At 35.4% G+C, this 16,825-nt stretch overlaps 1 protein-coding gene across 5 annotated transcripts in view; it reads left to right on the forward strand.

Moving 5' to 3' along the window:
* LOC139121810 (protein inscuteable homolog) overlaps positions 1-16,825 on the forward strand; it is a 69,808-nt gene continuing 52,983 nt past the window's right edge. The window contains exons 1-3 of one of the 5 annotated variants that reach the window (XM_070687012.1): positions 1-353; positions 8,062-8,147; positions 15,286-15,488. In XM_070687012.1, coding sequence (XP_070543113.1) covers positions 8,124-8,147; positions 15,286-15,488 — 227 coding nt within the window. In that variant the 5' untranslated portion in view covers positions 1-353; positions 8,062-8,123. Of the gene's footprint in view, positions 354-8,061; positions 8,148-12,570; positions 12,705-12,730; positions 12,854-13,284; positions 13,309-15,285; positions 15,489-16,825 lie in introns of those variants that run through there. The other 4 variants (XM_070687027.1, XM_070687036.1, XM_070687046.1 and 1 more) reach the window with 4 other exon arrangements.

Here is a 16,825-nt window from a genome sequence, read left to right on the forward strand (position 1 = left end):
TTGAATCCGACATTGCAGGTGAAGAGTGCCACTGGTCGACGTGTAATGAGGCTGAAAAGTGCTTCTTTGCAAAAATTTCCTGACAGTCGCTTTGTTGAAAGTGAAATGCAGTTTAAAGCATCTTCGTAGTTTCAATGTACGGTGCAGTGCCAAAGTATCGGGGTGTCTGTTTTGACCTTCGTGGCTCCAGACTAATATGATTCCGAGGCAGGTCCTGCAGTGTATGTTTACCATCACCATCAAGGGTGAAGAAGAGAGTTTCGTCAGGAAGTGGCGCGTAAGCGTTCATGTCAGGAACCCAGATGTAATGGTAGTACCCAGATGATCGTAAAATGGACGAACAAACACAAACAGTGAGTATTTGCGCCCACATACGCCCCGAGAGTTGCCTATAGGCTGTACACACTCAAATCACACTCCACGCCCCACCCGCAACCCAGCTGTCGAAGATGGTACCCCATGGCTTTATGATTTAATCACCTGTTGAACAAACCATAGATTACTTTAAACGAATTGACATGAATCGAAGAAATTGATCAATCATGGACAATGTTACAGGGCAGCCCCGGCCGTATGTACCCTACTGGAACTTTTCGTTCCAAAGAATGGCGTTTGCAAACCGGAAGTCAATAAAATCCACATAGAAAATACCGTCCATCTTTGGTAAAATATTTGGTACATGTGAGCGATATCACTTACACGACAGTCAATAAATCAAGTCGAGTAAATCTAGACTCATAACATGAAGCGAAATGTATTTAACTTTAAGAAAATTGTATGTTTGAGATTGAAATATACATGTACATGATATTGATTTTTGAAGAACGAACAATTAAAATGTAATTTCAATCAGGAACAGTCCATTAATCTGCGCAATTGAATACGCAACATTGCGCCAACGGAATCTAGAGATCCCGCTGGAAACATTGTACATGTAGCACAATGGGGCATGTACATCAACTTCAAAATGATGCTGCAGAATCGCATCTTGCCACGAAAACTAAAACTATCCCATAATGTTTTACTTTGTGTTTTCGGCTTTGACTTTGAGTGTGAGTTGCATCCAACTTAGAGATCGTATGATTGGATAGCGCCGTGTTACCATGGTAACATTTCACTGTGATTTTCTTGTAATGAAAACGATGACTGACACCCTTTTCCCAATATAACTCTGTGCCTACCATCAGTTTGTCGAAAAGATGTTTTTGCAACCAAGTGTGACATTTTGCTGTTCTTTCCATACGTATAAAGTTTGAAGTTTGAAATTAAACCACAGACATCATGCCCTATATTTTTGATTCTCGTTATGTGGTTTAATGTACAATGATAACGTTATATTTAGTTTAGATCGATAGACTTTGCTTTGTAAAGGGTATACTCTTGAAAGGTCACTGAAAGTTGCAGGTGCTCAGTACTCAGAGATTGTCCGTTGTTGTTTCTCGTTAATCACTAAATGCATGGAAGACCAGAAATGTTCACAATGGTTCACCGATTGTCCTAAATTTGATGTCATAAACTTCATTTCTATTCATAATTTGAACTTGTTTAACATTAAGCCTTCATCACACTTTTTCCTGTTAAGTTGACAAGTTTGGTTGTTATTCTGTGCTACATTGAAAAATACGCCATGGACTGCCAAGCTGCAAACCCATCATTCACAGTATTACCCGACCCTGTTTTGCGCCGTAGTGGCACATAGCAAAATTATTGTGTCCATTGACACAAAGTTGCATGTTGCTGCACATTGTTGCATATTGCACTGATTACTAATAGCCAATGTACAGAAACAGGAATATTCATGATAGCAAAAATCGTGATAAAAAAATTGCTTGACAAATTTCCATGACAAAATAAATGTGACTGGTACTAAAAAGATTTCAAAAAAGCAGGAAGCACAGTCAAAGAGGTAGCATTCAGACAGGGAGAGGTTTGCATATAAACATTGTGGTATTAAAAAAGAATTCAACAGAAAAATAGCATATTGAAATCTGTCGATTGCTTATCATTTGTGTGAAGTGAGGCTAAGAATGAACATACGGCAAAATTAATTAAAACTGTCATTCTGAAAGTATTAACCCTTTGAGCACCAAAGTCTATTTTTGTCCTCTTCATAAAATTTTTCTCAGATTTTTGCCAAAATTTTGAGAAAAAACTGTAGCCAATGAAATGTGATATCCACTTGGTCTAAAATTATCAAAAAATTACAGAAAAGTTCATAAAAATTGGTAAAATTTTGCACTAAAATTTTGGCGGGAGAAAATTACAGCGCTCAGAGGGTTAAATATTTTGCATATGTTGGAAATCCGGGATTTGTTGGATTTGCATATACCCGGTAGACTGTCAACAGCCATCTGCACAGTTTTTATCACTGCAGTAACACCAGACAAGGCTGAGTCAAGGGTTGATGTCTGGGCGCATGCGACTTCTATCACTAAAATGGTTTAATTGCCTTTCTATTAATTATTCTTGAGTGACGTCGAGAACAGGGTGAGGCAAAGGATGACATATGCATAGAAGTCGTAACTGCATATGTCTCTAATTTTGTTTGAACGTCCTCACAGCTGCTTTCAGACCAAAAACGCAAAATAGAGCAGGTCCAATCCCGCACTTATATGCGACAGGGTATTCAAGTCCGCTCACTGACTTTGACAACTGTTGCGTTTTTTTCTTTGGGTAATAGGAGCAGTTGTATTCAGACATTTCCAGCAACATAACTGTTAATAACTTGTCTCCGAAAGTTTTTGCAGCATGAATATCCAAGTTTCTCCAAGGTTTGGCTGTTGTAAGCTGCTTTGCTGTCGCCACGTTACGTTTATGTTGTTTCCAGCATGACCTGTGACCTATGACCTGCTTCACCTGTCAATCATTTCCACTGCAATAGGTTACAACAGAGTTTTTCCCTTTTGTTATCAGCGAGGGCGCAGTAGCTCAGAACGGTCCATATGGCACTCGCGGTCATGTCTGCTGCATTTCTGACTCGTGCCTGCGACGCTATATATGTTTCTGACCTCTCATCCCTGTATGTGCAAGAGACTATACCAATAAATAGAAAAAGGCACTGTTGACAGTCTAGCTTTGCTCTGCTTTGAGTTCCACAACTAATTTAAAGCTGTACAATATGGTGTTGAGTTCATGGTAAAAAGTATTACTTGACATTTTGACCCCAAACAGTGATTTTTGTGCCTGTATGTTGACAATGTTGTGTACATAAATTAAGGTACAAAATGGTTAATTGACTGTGTGAAGCCGAGGGATGAGCAATTGCAAACTTGTGGTATTTTGAGAGTTGATGGCACTTTTTCAATGTGATTAGGTTGTTAGTTGTATGTAAACTAATTTTAATACTTATATCAGATGTAAGCAAATGTTTCATAGCCTTCGCAGAATGCGTGGTTGCAGGCCACTGTAAAAATATTTTTGTCAGTACTTTGTAAAACATCTTTTTGTCAACAATATAACGAGTGTTTCCGTGAGATGTTGTTTTCATCGTCACATTCCAGACTGATTGGTGTATTCTAGTTTCAATTGCAGTACAATATCCTTCTGCCAAAGCCAGTGCCATGCATTGCATTCCTGTATTTCAAAACAGCTTTCACAGTTTCTTGAACAAATATTGACTTTTTTCTCACTATGAACTAACGGCCTGCTACAAATTAGATTATTCTGTTAGTTTCTTGATGAAAGTTTCAGGTACTGCAAAATCCACCGTTCAGTTTTTCAGTATTTTTGAAAAATATATGAAGACGTGCAAGTATTTTATAAAATTTTATACTTTTCAGCCCCATTTTTCATTTACAGTTCAACCTTGCTAAAGAAAACAATCAGACTCGTACCAAAATGTGCTTGGGAAGGACAATATGATTGCAAGTACAACTCAGTATACTTGTATGCGTGTTAGCCTGCCATATCCCTCAGATTTGTTGGAGAACTCAAGTCAAAATATCAGGCAATCAATCAATCAAACCATTGCAGAAACCTTTATGAATCTTCTTATGAAGATGCTCGTAAGATTCATATTAGAATCTTACAAGTATTATATATGCTAATTAGTAAAACGGGTCAGTCACAATCAGGGTGCGCTAGATGATTTTCATTTGTTATGGACATATATCTGCTATTCAGACTGATATTATATTGCTTATTTGTTTCTAATAAATAGTAATAGTTGTATCTAACTTGGTCACATAAAGAAATATTGCATATATTGTGCAGGTTTGGTTGTACATCCACAAAAATGCCTTTAAAAACTGTAAAAAGTAGCGTTATGCTGTTTCACTTCAAAATGTACTTAATTTCAAAATGTTTTTTGGAACACAGTGTTAAAATTGTGGAATACATATGTTATTGCAGAATACCTAATCTTTCTTTCACAAGTTATTTCATGTGATTATGTGCATCGGAACAGAAACTGTGGTATTTTTACCAAAACTGTAACATCGTTATGTTTTTTGTGTTTTATGACCATAAGTACATATACCTTTACTTTTTATGTAGAAAAATGGGTAAAATATTGTAATATTGAATTTAATTCCAACCTCAACATCCATGGCAAGCAGTTTATACACACAAATTAAAATAAAATTGCATATTGTATTGTTTTGTGAATAAATGAAAATGGAGATGTTGTGGTCGGAATTTCTTGTAGCGTCCGTGACACACTCATATCTTAAGGACAACAGGAGTTATAAAAGATCTGATGTCACAGGCCTAAGTGTCAATAGGTGCCTACCTTAAATAAACAAATTATATAATTACTGTCCCTTGCATTCACTATTAATATTCCAAAAATATGGAAATGTAGCATCCGTGACGGTGTAGCGTCCGTGACGGTGTTTACTACATAGTCATAATTAATAACTATATTTAAAACATTTTAAAGCAGTTAATCCACTGAAACATAAATACTAGTGTGTATTGGGTGTACATACATGGAGTTGTGTTACAAAATGTCTTCAAGGCATAAAACTGTAAATTTGCACAAAATTGATTTTTTAAAAAGTAATAAAACACTCAAAAATTTATGTTGAGCCTCAACTGTAACACTTAGATTGGTGTTTTTTAAGAATGCAGTAATTATATTGAATATGTTATTAGAATTCTAGTGAAAAGAACAATGAATTCTGTGCTGTATATGCATTTATTATTGTGTATTCCATTTCAATTCATTATGTCACGGATGCTACAATAAAATGCAAACATTGTTTTTCAGATTATAAGCCAATCTGAATGTGAAATAACCACCACATTTTATTGTTTTGTTATCACATTTTGAATTTTAAAAAATCAAGGGGGTAAGAAATGACATTTGTGTTAACTCTGTCTCCACCACTCTCACATATTATGAAGGCAGAGAGTACGAACGTAAAGTTGGCGTCATCCTCATCCTCATCCTCAGGTGACCTTTCTGGCTGACGCTAAAATGACGCTACTCAGCATCAGCTTCAGCGTCGTATCCAAAGATTGCCGAAGTTACGCTACCCGATGATGGATAAATGATAAAATTCGCCCATAACTTAAGAAAATAACAACTCCATTCTTTCTAAACTTTCTTTTGAATCCTAAAACTGGTTTGCAGGTAATATTTTATCGTTTGAATATCTCATATGGAATAGTTTTTTGGAAATGTTCGTAATTTTCAGTCCATTGATCCGCGGATGTGTTTGTTGGTATCCTCTTAACTCTTGCGTTAAGATTTTCCAAAAATTGGTGCAAAAAAGGTAGACATGGTCCGAAATGTGTAAAAATCGCCACCATGAGAGGTGATATGAAAGCCCTAATTATTCAAAAGACATATAAAACAATTAACTTGTATAACTATGACTTGAGGCCTGAAAAGTCAATGTATTAAACATAAAACCTTTGAACTTTAAGGAAATTAAGGGCTAAGAATGTGTTGCGTTATAACTACAACGTGAGAAACGGATATTGAGAGGAGAGGTAACTAAATATTATGAAATGCAAATCCCACTGTGTTTTAATTAACATTTACAGTGATATGAAACTTGGAGCACATTTTTAAAGACATTTTTACACTTATCATTCCATCAGACGCATTTGGGAATAATCGGATCTGACGCCGGTGGAGCTGACGCTGTAGCGTCATCCTCATCCTCATTTTTGCGTGACCCCTGAGGCTGAGGATGAGGATGAGTATGACGCCAACTTTACGCTCGTCAGAGAGTACAGATATATTATAGAACAGAGGTCAAAGGTTGGCAGACTACGTCTCTGATCTCCAGCCTCACCTAGGTGTGTGTGCGCCCCATCCTGACAGGTGTTAGAACAGCTGCAAGCCATTTGGATTTCTGGGGTGGTGTGTCAGATACATTGTATCAAATTTTGTGGGACCACAGGTCAAAGTTTAACAACCTGTCGCTCTAGCCTGATCTAGGTGTCTAGTTTTATCTTGGTTTTACACTTTAAGTAAGGCACAAGCAATGTTAACTTCTGTGGTTTTTGATGTATTGAAAGTTTATTACTGGTATAGACATTTTTCACATACTCCAACTGATTTTTGCAGTAGTTGCTATAGCTTTCTTGTTCAATTTAAAGAATTGTCAATGTTTTGACACAATTTTCACAATTTAAATGTTTGATAGAGAAAGGTTTTGGAGAAAAGAGAAAGAAAAAACCAGATTGTTGATTGCTTTTTATATTTCAAATTGACCTAACTTTCAAGTTTGATTTTGGTAGCGTCCGTGACAAAATTACATGTCATACTAAACAGAAAATATTTTAGAAAGAAGTTCATTTTGATTACACTAAATGGTATTAATATTGTTGCTATAGCATGGTTAATTCATGACAATAAAACTTTTTAAGTACAGCATACCAGTGGAAGGACATAGAGAAGTTGAAAGTCCTATTAAAAAATATGATCAATATTGTTGTATTTCTCACTAAACTTGAGGTTGTGTTTATTCATGGAAAAATTAAGTAAATCATACCAAGTATAGCTTATTTTAATGCCAATATGCATCTTTTATATTGTAATAACATAAGAAAGCATTAACAAATCATTGTTTAAAATTTTATTATGACATTTGTGTTTCATGTACAACATTTCTGTAGCGTCCGTGACACTGCGTCGACCATATAAAACATGTGCACTGTGGTAAAACTAATGACGTTTGCTTCACCAAATTTTAGGAAGATATGCCCCATACCATAACCTTTCAACATATTATTTAACTGGACAGTTATCATGAACTTGAAATTTTGACCTAAGTGACACACTCTAGCGCACCCTGATTGTGACTGACCCGTAAATTAAGAGCCATATTTGTAGTGAAACCAATTTTGAGTAGTGAAATTAAAAGAAACAAAATTTCTTAGTCATTTTTGACAGTTTCGTACACATTTTTCCTCTAACTCTTTTCTTATGTAAGAAATTTAGTTTCCTATGATAATATAAGATTCTTACTCTAACTAATTTGCATGTAAAGTAGAAGAAATCGTACAGGGAGAGTGGGTGGGGGAGGTTAAAACCCAAACAGTTACCATGTAGTAATGAATGCCTACCATCATTCATGCTTTAACAATGATTTCTTCAACCTCCATAACTTACAGTGTTGTATATTTCAGTCTGTTTGTTAAGTAGAAAAAAACATCTGAACGTCTCTACTTAAAACACCTCGTTAAAAAAGTTAAATTGGTTTTAAATTTCTGTACTATTCAGACAGGCTACAGCAGGTCAAAAAAAAATAATTGGTAGTGTGTGCTGTTAACACAATCAGGTTTTGAAAATATTTATTTTATAAATATTTTTTTGAGCAGATTATATCCATGAATTGGGAAATCCCATTGTGGCGTGTGTGTGAATTAGGTGTCGGGAAGTATTCAAAGTGTGAACAATTGCAGTGCGACAGCTGGTAAATTCACCATGGTTTCTAATGCTCTTTTCAACCCTTCCACCAGCATGGTTTAGTCCAAACTCATTGTTATAAATAGTGAATTGGACCTGTTTACCAGGAAGAGGGGGGGTGGTGTGAACAGCAGGGGAAGTTGGATTTGTGTACTTTGTATACTCCTTTTAAAAAAGTTCACTCAATTTGTTTGCAGAGGTATCGCAGAATGCGGCATCGTCCAGATCAAAATAATATATCCAATATGGTGTTGATAACATGCATGCCCATTTGGGAAAACTGGTAAGTTTTACATGGCTTTCCTTATAATAATTTTTTTGCCCACACCCAAACAAAATTTGTGAACTTCACTGAACAATTCTGATTTGAAAATGAAATAGGAAAATGATAGTTCAAGGTCGCATGATTCAAAGAATATGAAAGGTACATGTAGGTAGATTGCAATTCGGGCAATGACAAACAAGCGTTTTGCTCAACTTTACCCCAAGTCTGTGGGCAACTAATATCAAAGCAGAGTACATTGAAGGAGTAAATATCAGCAGATTGTTGCATTGATTGAGGTGATCACAAAATTGAAGCAACATACTGTAGTAGATTGCGGCATGGATTGTTGGGTTAATGTGATAGCCCACACCCAGTTGGCCTAAGAAAAGGCAGACGACTGGTGGACCAGTCTAATTTTGTCTGTAAAACTGACCTACCGGTATGTCTGTAATTAAATTTGGATATTTTAATGAAATGATGCATTTGTGTTTATGTTATGTGTGATAACTAATTCATTACCTGAACAATATCCTTCTCATTGTGTAAATGTGATAACATATATTGTTTGCAGTTTTAGTTTCTGAGATGTTCATGGGCGAGGTATTCTCAGTGCTCAAACACTCGGTCGTGTACTCAGTGCTTTGCATCTAAGTTATGTTAGAGGGCAGAGCGAAGAATACGAAATCGATTGATCAAGCAGAAGTTTGATCTATCAAGCATTCTACCAACCAATGAGTGCCTGTGTGTTAGACAGATAGATCCTCATTAGCCAGTTTGTGTGGACGATGTCTTTATAGTCCAAGGGCAGTTGAGGTGAACCAACCTCCTTGGGCAATTCTGGGAACAGGGTTTCATGAATGTCCTAATTGTATAGCTTGGGTAAATATAATGTAGTTTGCTATCGAGGCATAATTGGGGCATATAGGAATCATTTGCTGATCATGTTACAAGGGAAAACTCTTCAAGGTGTTTTGTTATGATCTTGTCGGGAATACCTGTACAAATTGTATTTTTCCAGAGAAATGAAGGTCCACAAGGAACCATTGATCCGATCCCATATTTCACAATTCACTGCATTCCAATGGCAGCCTATTCATTATACTGGGATAATTTCTGTTCCTTCAATTTTTACCCAATGTACTGTCATCACGGAACAGTGAGTCGAACTGCACTCTGTTCTATCGTAAAATCCACATATGGATTGTGGAATTGCACACATACTGGTAGTAACATCTGGTGCTTCAAAGATCAATGCAATTTTTACTCGGCAGAATTTGGGTTAATGACATCATTTCTGCATTTAATCCTTGAATGCAGGGACTAATAAAGTGTACAATTCTCAAACCGTGTCTTGAATTGCCACGCAGATAGATATTATTGGAAATAACGTTAAAAGATAATTTCAGATATAAACACGTGTATTTTTCTCCCAATTGCACTATGTTAAAGAGCATATATTTGGGCTGCATTGAGGTCAAAACATACCGTAATATAAAGTGCGCCCTCTATTGACATACACTGCAAATTCTGTGTATGGCACAAGGGCCCAAATACAATGTATTATCTTGTCCCAGTAAAATTGATACATACCTTTGGCAAGAAATGTGACTCATTTTCAAGTTCACGTTTGTTTTAACTGTTTCAAGGTAGTATGCACCTCGAGTGTGAAAGACTTAAATTTTTGCTCTAACTTTCATCAAGGGATCTTTCAATCATTCTCTTTGAAAATCAAGAATAAAAATAGGGGTCACCGTGCAAATTTTTGTACTAGAGAAACAAATTACCCAAGATTTACCGATATTAGAAATTCAAAATGGCCGCCATTCCAGTGTTAACTCTATGGAGAAAAATAAAAATTTTCGAATTTCAAAAACTAAGCCGGTGAAAAGTTTTCTTACACCAAGAACTCTAAAATGAACCCCCACATGTGGTATATCAGAAGAGAATTGTAAAGTTTGAGAGTCTGTATGTCTGTCCCCGAGGTGCGTTCTACCTTAAGAATACATTTTTGTCATGGATTAGACAACCAGTAGTTTTTATTCAATTCACTTTGTAAATTTATGAAGAACAGGAGCTCATACAGTTGTATGTGTTTAGATGAATGTATCGATATCGGTTTGTAGATGAAGTCATTTAGCTGTTTAAAATATCGTCAAACATGCCTCTTCCCTCTGGTATTGAAAAGACAGTACTGGTATGTACGTCTCAATCTATTTTATCTTTATCATTTCAAATTTGAGATTTTTACCTGTCAACATTCAAATTCTGTCACACATACATTGTTATATGTTTAACATCTCATTGGAAATGACATAATCCAGAATGGTATTGAGGGCATCTGTTATGTAATTTGCATCTTGTATACAAGATGCAGATTAAAAGATTAGGTAGCGGGTAATGGGTACCTCATCCTGTAATTGGCCAATGCCTGTTGGACCAGGGCTTGAATAAAATGATATGCTAGCTGCACAGGGTATTGCAGGCAATATTCGTCCTGGAGTTATGATCAATAAATATCATGTATTAAACTTTTTTGTTATATAAAATTAGAAAATTGTTAGACCAGTTCAGTCCTGAAAAATTGGTTCACGCTTTTGTCACATCGAAGTTAGATTATTGTAACAGTCTTCTTTTGGCCTACCTGCATATAAATTGAGCAAGCTTCAACACATTCAGAACTCTGCTGCTCGTTTGGTAACTGGACGGGAGAAACAACTTTCTAGAACATATGGTGACAGAGCTTTTAGCGTGTACCGGTATGCCCCTAAACTGTGGAATAGTTTGCCTCCCGAACTTCGGATGATAAAGAAATTCGCTCTTTTAAGAAGTCTCTTAAAACCATTATTTTTCGTCAATGCTACTGTTGACTTGGATATAATTTTTACCTGCAGTTTTTATATTTTATTTATTTTTTATCATTTTAGTGAAATTTTTTTACATACTTTCTTTGCTGTTTATAGGTGGGATCCTTTAGTCTAGTTTTTAAGCTTGCTTGTTTTTATTGATTGGTTTTAATTACACTCTTTCCTCTGAGTTATTTTGTATTTTCTTCGAATTTTTTTAGTTCTTCCAGTAATTTTCTGTAATGTACAGACCACTGAGACAAGGTGTGTAGTGGTCTTTAAACAATAAATTATTATTATTATATTATTATTATTATTATTATATAAGCCTGTCTGTCTTTTACTTTATGAGCTACTAACAAGTTATTTGGTCAGGGCGATAAGCCCTCACATTGGTGATCGGCAGAACAAATTAATGAAGGGGATTAGGGAGGGCAGTTAACAGATACGGACTGTTTTCTTTGAAATACTATACACAGATAGCTAGGGTAAAGTAATAGGCACACACATGACATAGGTAAGGCTTGTATAACCATGGATGTAATCTTTTTTTATGCCCATGGCATAACAAAAAGTTTAATACATGACATTTATTGATCATAACTTCTAGATGAATTTTGCCCGCAATACCCTGTGCTAGCTGCTTTGATCATGAAAAATTTTGAATATCAGCTAAGTAATGTGAAATCATAAGATCTTTTTTTCCCTTTTCAAATTATCGTCAGGTTTCTGTGTTTAATTTATTTCACTGTATGATATACAAAGAAGTATAATTATTAACATCGGTGAGGACCCATGAAATTAAACTGGACAGAATCGGCAGTCTTCCTCCATGTCCCCATAGTGACATAACAATTGGTTATTACTCTGACTTCCTTTGCAAGTTTTATTCCCCATACAAAAGTGCACAGTTTTGTCATCAGGAGTTGTAGTAGTACTCCTCATTTGTAGTGCTTCCCCCACCCAACAAATAATGGTACAGTCCTAGTGTCAGGGTAATAATATCATGGATCATTGCCCTTACTGTTATAAGTTGATGATGGAGTCAGTAAAAGGTATTATTGACCCAATTGTCATGCATATAACTGTCAATTACCTTGTTCGACCATACCATTTCAAAAAGGGAAGTTTTCTATTATCTGTAAATTTGACTTTCCACAAAAGCTTACATCTGTATATGATTGCAGATAATTTTGTTAGAATTCACACAAGTTGAAGTGGGTACAGAGTCAGCAGATGTTGATATGGGATTATTTTCATTTTTGGTTTACACACAGCCAGATTTGTACCACCCCCGTAAAAAATGAGCCTTTCCACTCATTGCCAGAGGGTGACATTGACCCAAGGGTTGTAAAGTCTTACAAGACTGCTTGGACACATGAACTTTCCGAAATGAAAAACATTTCCTTTTCACTGAAAAGTCAACACTTCTTGCTCAAACTTGGCAAAAGTATCCCCTATTTGAGTTGAATTCTAGACTTCAGATCTTAAAATTGGAAGTTTGGTAGAAAAATACTGTACTGGCACATAACGATATGAGATATTCAACTTCTTGAACTATTGTTCAGGCATGAAAATTGGGTCACCTAGGGGGTACGCCCTCCTACAATTGTTGTCTATTGTATTACACTGCCTTTTGTTGTTTAATAACTGAACAATTAAATGTTGGCGGTGTTTGGCTAAGAGTGTACAAAAGACCATTTAAAGCTGATCCAGCTACCTTTACATTGAGGTATGTATACACTTTTTGTTGAGATGTTAAGAAGTGTTAACGTTTCTTGGCTGGCGTGACCGAGTTGAGTTTGAACTGATTTTAAAAACTCCGGAATCTTACACTGCGCTGTTTGGTGTATTCTGTATGAGTTACTGATTCAAAAAAAGGTCAGTTTTGATTTTGTATTTTAAGGAATCTTTTAATGTTTTGTGGACTTGAAATTACATTTCAGAACCTTGGTGATGTCACTGCCGTATATTTCTATGCTGTGAATTTAATTTAGGAGCAGTTGTCATTGTGTTTGTGACATTAATGTAACGTGAAATCAATTAGTCATAATCTTTTGACCCGCGTGCCACTTCCGCAAAAACATTGCAATCAGTCATGTGCAAATTGCGTACTGTCAGACCATAGCTACTGATTCGTTGGTCTATGTGCCTTGAAAGTTGAATGTTCCGTCTTGCTACTGTAACCCATCTGGCAAAACAATTGGAATGGCCGATGGCAAGATTCTATAATGGTATGCCTGTACTAAGCATGTGAGAGATTAGGTGATTGTTCGAGGTTGTACTGGTAGCTGTACCGTAAATTTTAAAGCATGAAGTCACTCTATATGGACGTTGTAAGTGGTATTTATAAACAGCATGTGTCAAATATGATACTATGTTTCACACTCACACACAGGTGTACCGTACATATCAAATCAACAACCAAATCTCTTATATCATTGCCCAAGTCTATAAAGTATTTTTGTAAACATTGATGGTTGGCATGGCAATAATCTGTTCAGTTAGTGCTTTGAAGGTGTCTGGTAACCAACACACACTTCAACAATTCTGACAGAAACTACTGAACCTTGTAGTGATGTTACGGCATGAATCATTTTGAATTCTTCTAGATTATGTTGTGTTTTGCTGTTTTTTATCTGATGAAAGGCTTTTGAGTGACAAGTTTACACCAACCAATTCTGATCGACTTTAACCAGCTTTCCATAAACACAACGTATATTTGTATGCAATGTGTGTTCCAACCACCTGTTGTGATGATGTAAAGTATTTGAAAACCTAATGTGTGTGTGTGTATAGATAGATAGATAGATAAATATAAGTATACAGATGTGCTTGTGTGAAATTAGAGTACTATTATTTATATAAATGTATATAATATAAATGTTATTAAATATATTGTATACTATTACCTATATATATATATATATATATATACTGATATATATATATAAATTTTTTAAACGTGTATTGTGTGTGTATATATATATATGTATATGATATAAATTTTTAAAACGGGTATATATATATATATATATATATATATATATATATATATATATATATATATATATATATATATATATATATATATATAAACACAAATTCACAAATTCAAGTACAAAGTAATAATATTTGAAGTACTTTGTGTTATTATTTTTTTATAACTCTTTGGTTTTATATTTTTTTTCATCAAGAGACTTGCCAACTTGATGGGCCTATTCATTCATTTTGCATGGTATGCCATTTTCCCTAAACTATATTAAACATTCATGAGTGGAATACACACCTTCCCATCACTCATTCAAATTTTCTCGTCCGGATGCCAATAAGTCACGATATGCCTCTGACTTTGAACAGTTTTTGAACACTGTGTGCAGATACTATAAGGAGTTCTATCAGATTATTCATCCTTCCTTAAATGACCTTGTGACAAACTACACAGATTTAATAATCTCTGTGATTGGTATTGAGTGGGCTTTAAATCAGACTTATGTAATCAGAGTAAACATAATCCACTCCTGACAGATAAGACGAAATATACCGATAAAAAAAGGACGAGAATCAGTAAAATGTTGAGGCAGAGCTAGATTTCACCTTTTCTCTCAGTTCAGCCAGTTGTTATACATGCTCTGCATGCCATTTCATAGATTCTGAACTGTTTCTGGTTTTGATCGCTAAGAATACTTATGGCATGCTGTCAGGTGTTTAACTACTTTACAACTTGATCCCACAATACACTGGAGCAGAAATACCAAAGACGAGGTCTAAAGTACAAATACTATCTTTTTTTCATACTCTGCCAATCTGTCTCTGATTTCCACTCTCTCTATCTTCATCTGTCCGGCAAATCTCTTCCTGTCTCTTTTCTCTCACCTCTTTCCATCTCTCCCCTCTTCCTCCTCCCCTCATCTTTTTCTTCCCATTAGAAAATCAAGAAAATTGTCATCTTTGGTCGTAAACAGCCATTGAGTCATTCTAGTTTTCAAATTCTACACACAATAAAACATTTATTAAAATGACATAAAATAGAGTGATGAGCAAATGTAAAATATGTAAATAGATGTAAAAAATGTAAATGTGTAAATAGATGTAAACAATGTAAATATGTAAATAGATGTAAATAATGTAAATGTGTAAACAGATATACAAACAAGCAAACAAAATATAATACTTATGAAGTGGTAGATTTATAGATTAAGTAATTAATAAAGTAACTAATTAAATTGCTTAATTAATTTATATAATTAATAAAATAATTCATTAATATTTCTAAAGCAGTTCATTAAAATGTGTTTATCTGTACATTTCAGATGACTGCTGCATTGCCAAGCTGTCTTGACTTTGGTCAACTTTCCAGGACATCCAGTATCAGATCTCTGGATCTGGTTCCTCCAAAACGCCTCTCAATCATCAGAGTCCACATCGCCACCACCACAAAGATAGAGTCTGTTTCCACAGCCATTGCCGATGACTTTATGAACTCATTAGATCCGGGGGATTTCGACAATATTGAGTAAGTTTCCAAGTCTTCTCAAATGATGCTGTGTCATCTGTTGCTGATCATGTTTGTGGATTTTGTTCCAATGTTACACAATGGTTATCATAATCTATTGGGATTTGTTGGTCTGCTGGTGGTCCAATGGACTACTTGTCAGATATTCCAATTAATGAACCTGTTTGGTAGTCCTTGAGTCTTTGTAATACATGTACAGTACATGTGTATACCATTAGATGTACATCTGCATTCACTGCCACTGGTAGGTTGGCTTTGGAGAAATTGAACAGTTTGAAAGTGACACAGCACAAACTATATGCTAGAGTAGGGATTGTAATACCAATGAATAGGTACACAATAGACTGGCCCCCATTGCTTGGCTTTTCTCATCAGCAGTTTCTGGCTGGCCTGGCTGGCCTCCGTCGCTTTGCTTTTCTTGGTAGCAGTAAGTCCAGCTGACCTGAGGGCCATCGCATTCACCCCACAATATATGCAACAGGCTACCACTATCGTGACAGCTGCTGAAGTTTATTCCTTCAATTGACTCTGTTTTGATATTTGTATGCCCCCACAAACTCAGTGCAAGTCTACTACACACACTATACAGTGCAGTGCAGCAGTAAATGAACTGACACTAAAATCTTCACAGATTCACATTTTTGTTGATGTCAATTCACGTATGACATAACACATAATGATCAGTGGAAAGTCGGCAAGCCATTGGTTTTGATTAAATTGATAACGCATGGAAAACATGATTTATTTCCAGCCAAGCAAAGATCAGCTAGAATTTTATTACTGCATGTACTAGAACACTTTAAGGTAGGCCTCGGGGACAGATATTCAGACACTCAAACTTTTACAATTCTTTTCCGATCTAGCACTTGTGGGGGTTCATTTTAAAGCTCTTGATGTAAGAAAACTTTGCACTGGCTTAGTTTTTCGAAATTCAAAAATTTTATTTTTCTCCATGTACTGTAGTTAACACAGGGATGGCGGTGATTTTAAATTTTAAATAGTGATAAATCTTGGTGAATTCTTTCTCTAATACCAAAATTTGCACTTTGATCCCCCCAATTTTACTGTTGATTTTGAAAGGAATGGTTGAAAGATTCGTTCAGAAAAGTTTGAGCAAAAGTTTTAGTCTTTCACTTTCGAGGCGCATACTACCTTAAAAAAGCATCTACCGTCATTGGCTTCAACTTCATCATACACCAGTTTCAAAATATATTTATTATACATGAGTAAACAAACAAGCAAGCACATAGGTAATCAACAAATAAACCGACTGATAAATAGTTAGAATAAGTAAGTCAGCAAATAAATAAAATAATAATAAGAAAAAACCAGTTAAG

Source organism: Ptychodera flava, chromosome 2, assembly GCF_041260155.1.
Source record: "Ptychodera flava strain L36383 chromosome 2, AS_Pfla_20210202, whole genome shotgun sequence".
Taxonomy (NCBI): domain Eukaryota; kingdom Metazoa; phylum Hemichordata; class Enteropneusta; family Ptychoderidae; genus Ptychodera; species Ptychodera flava.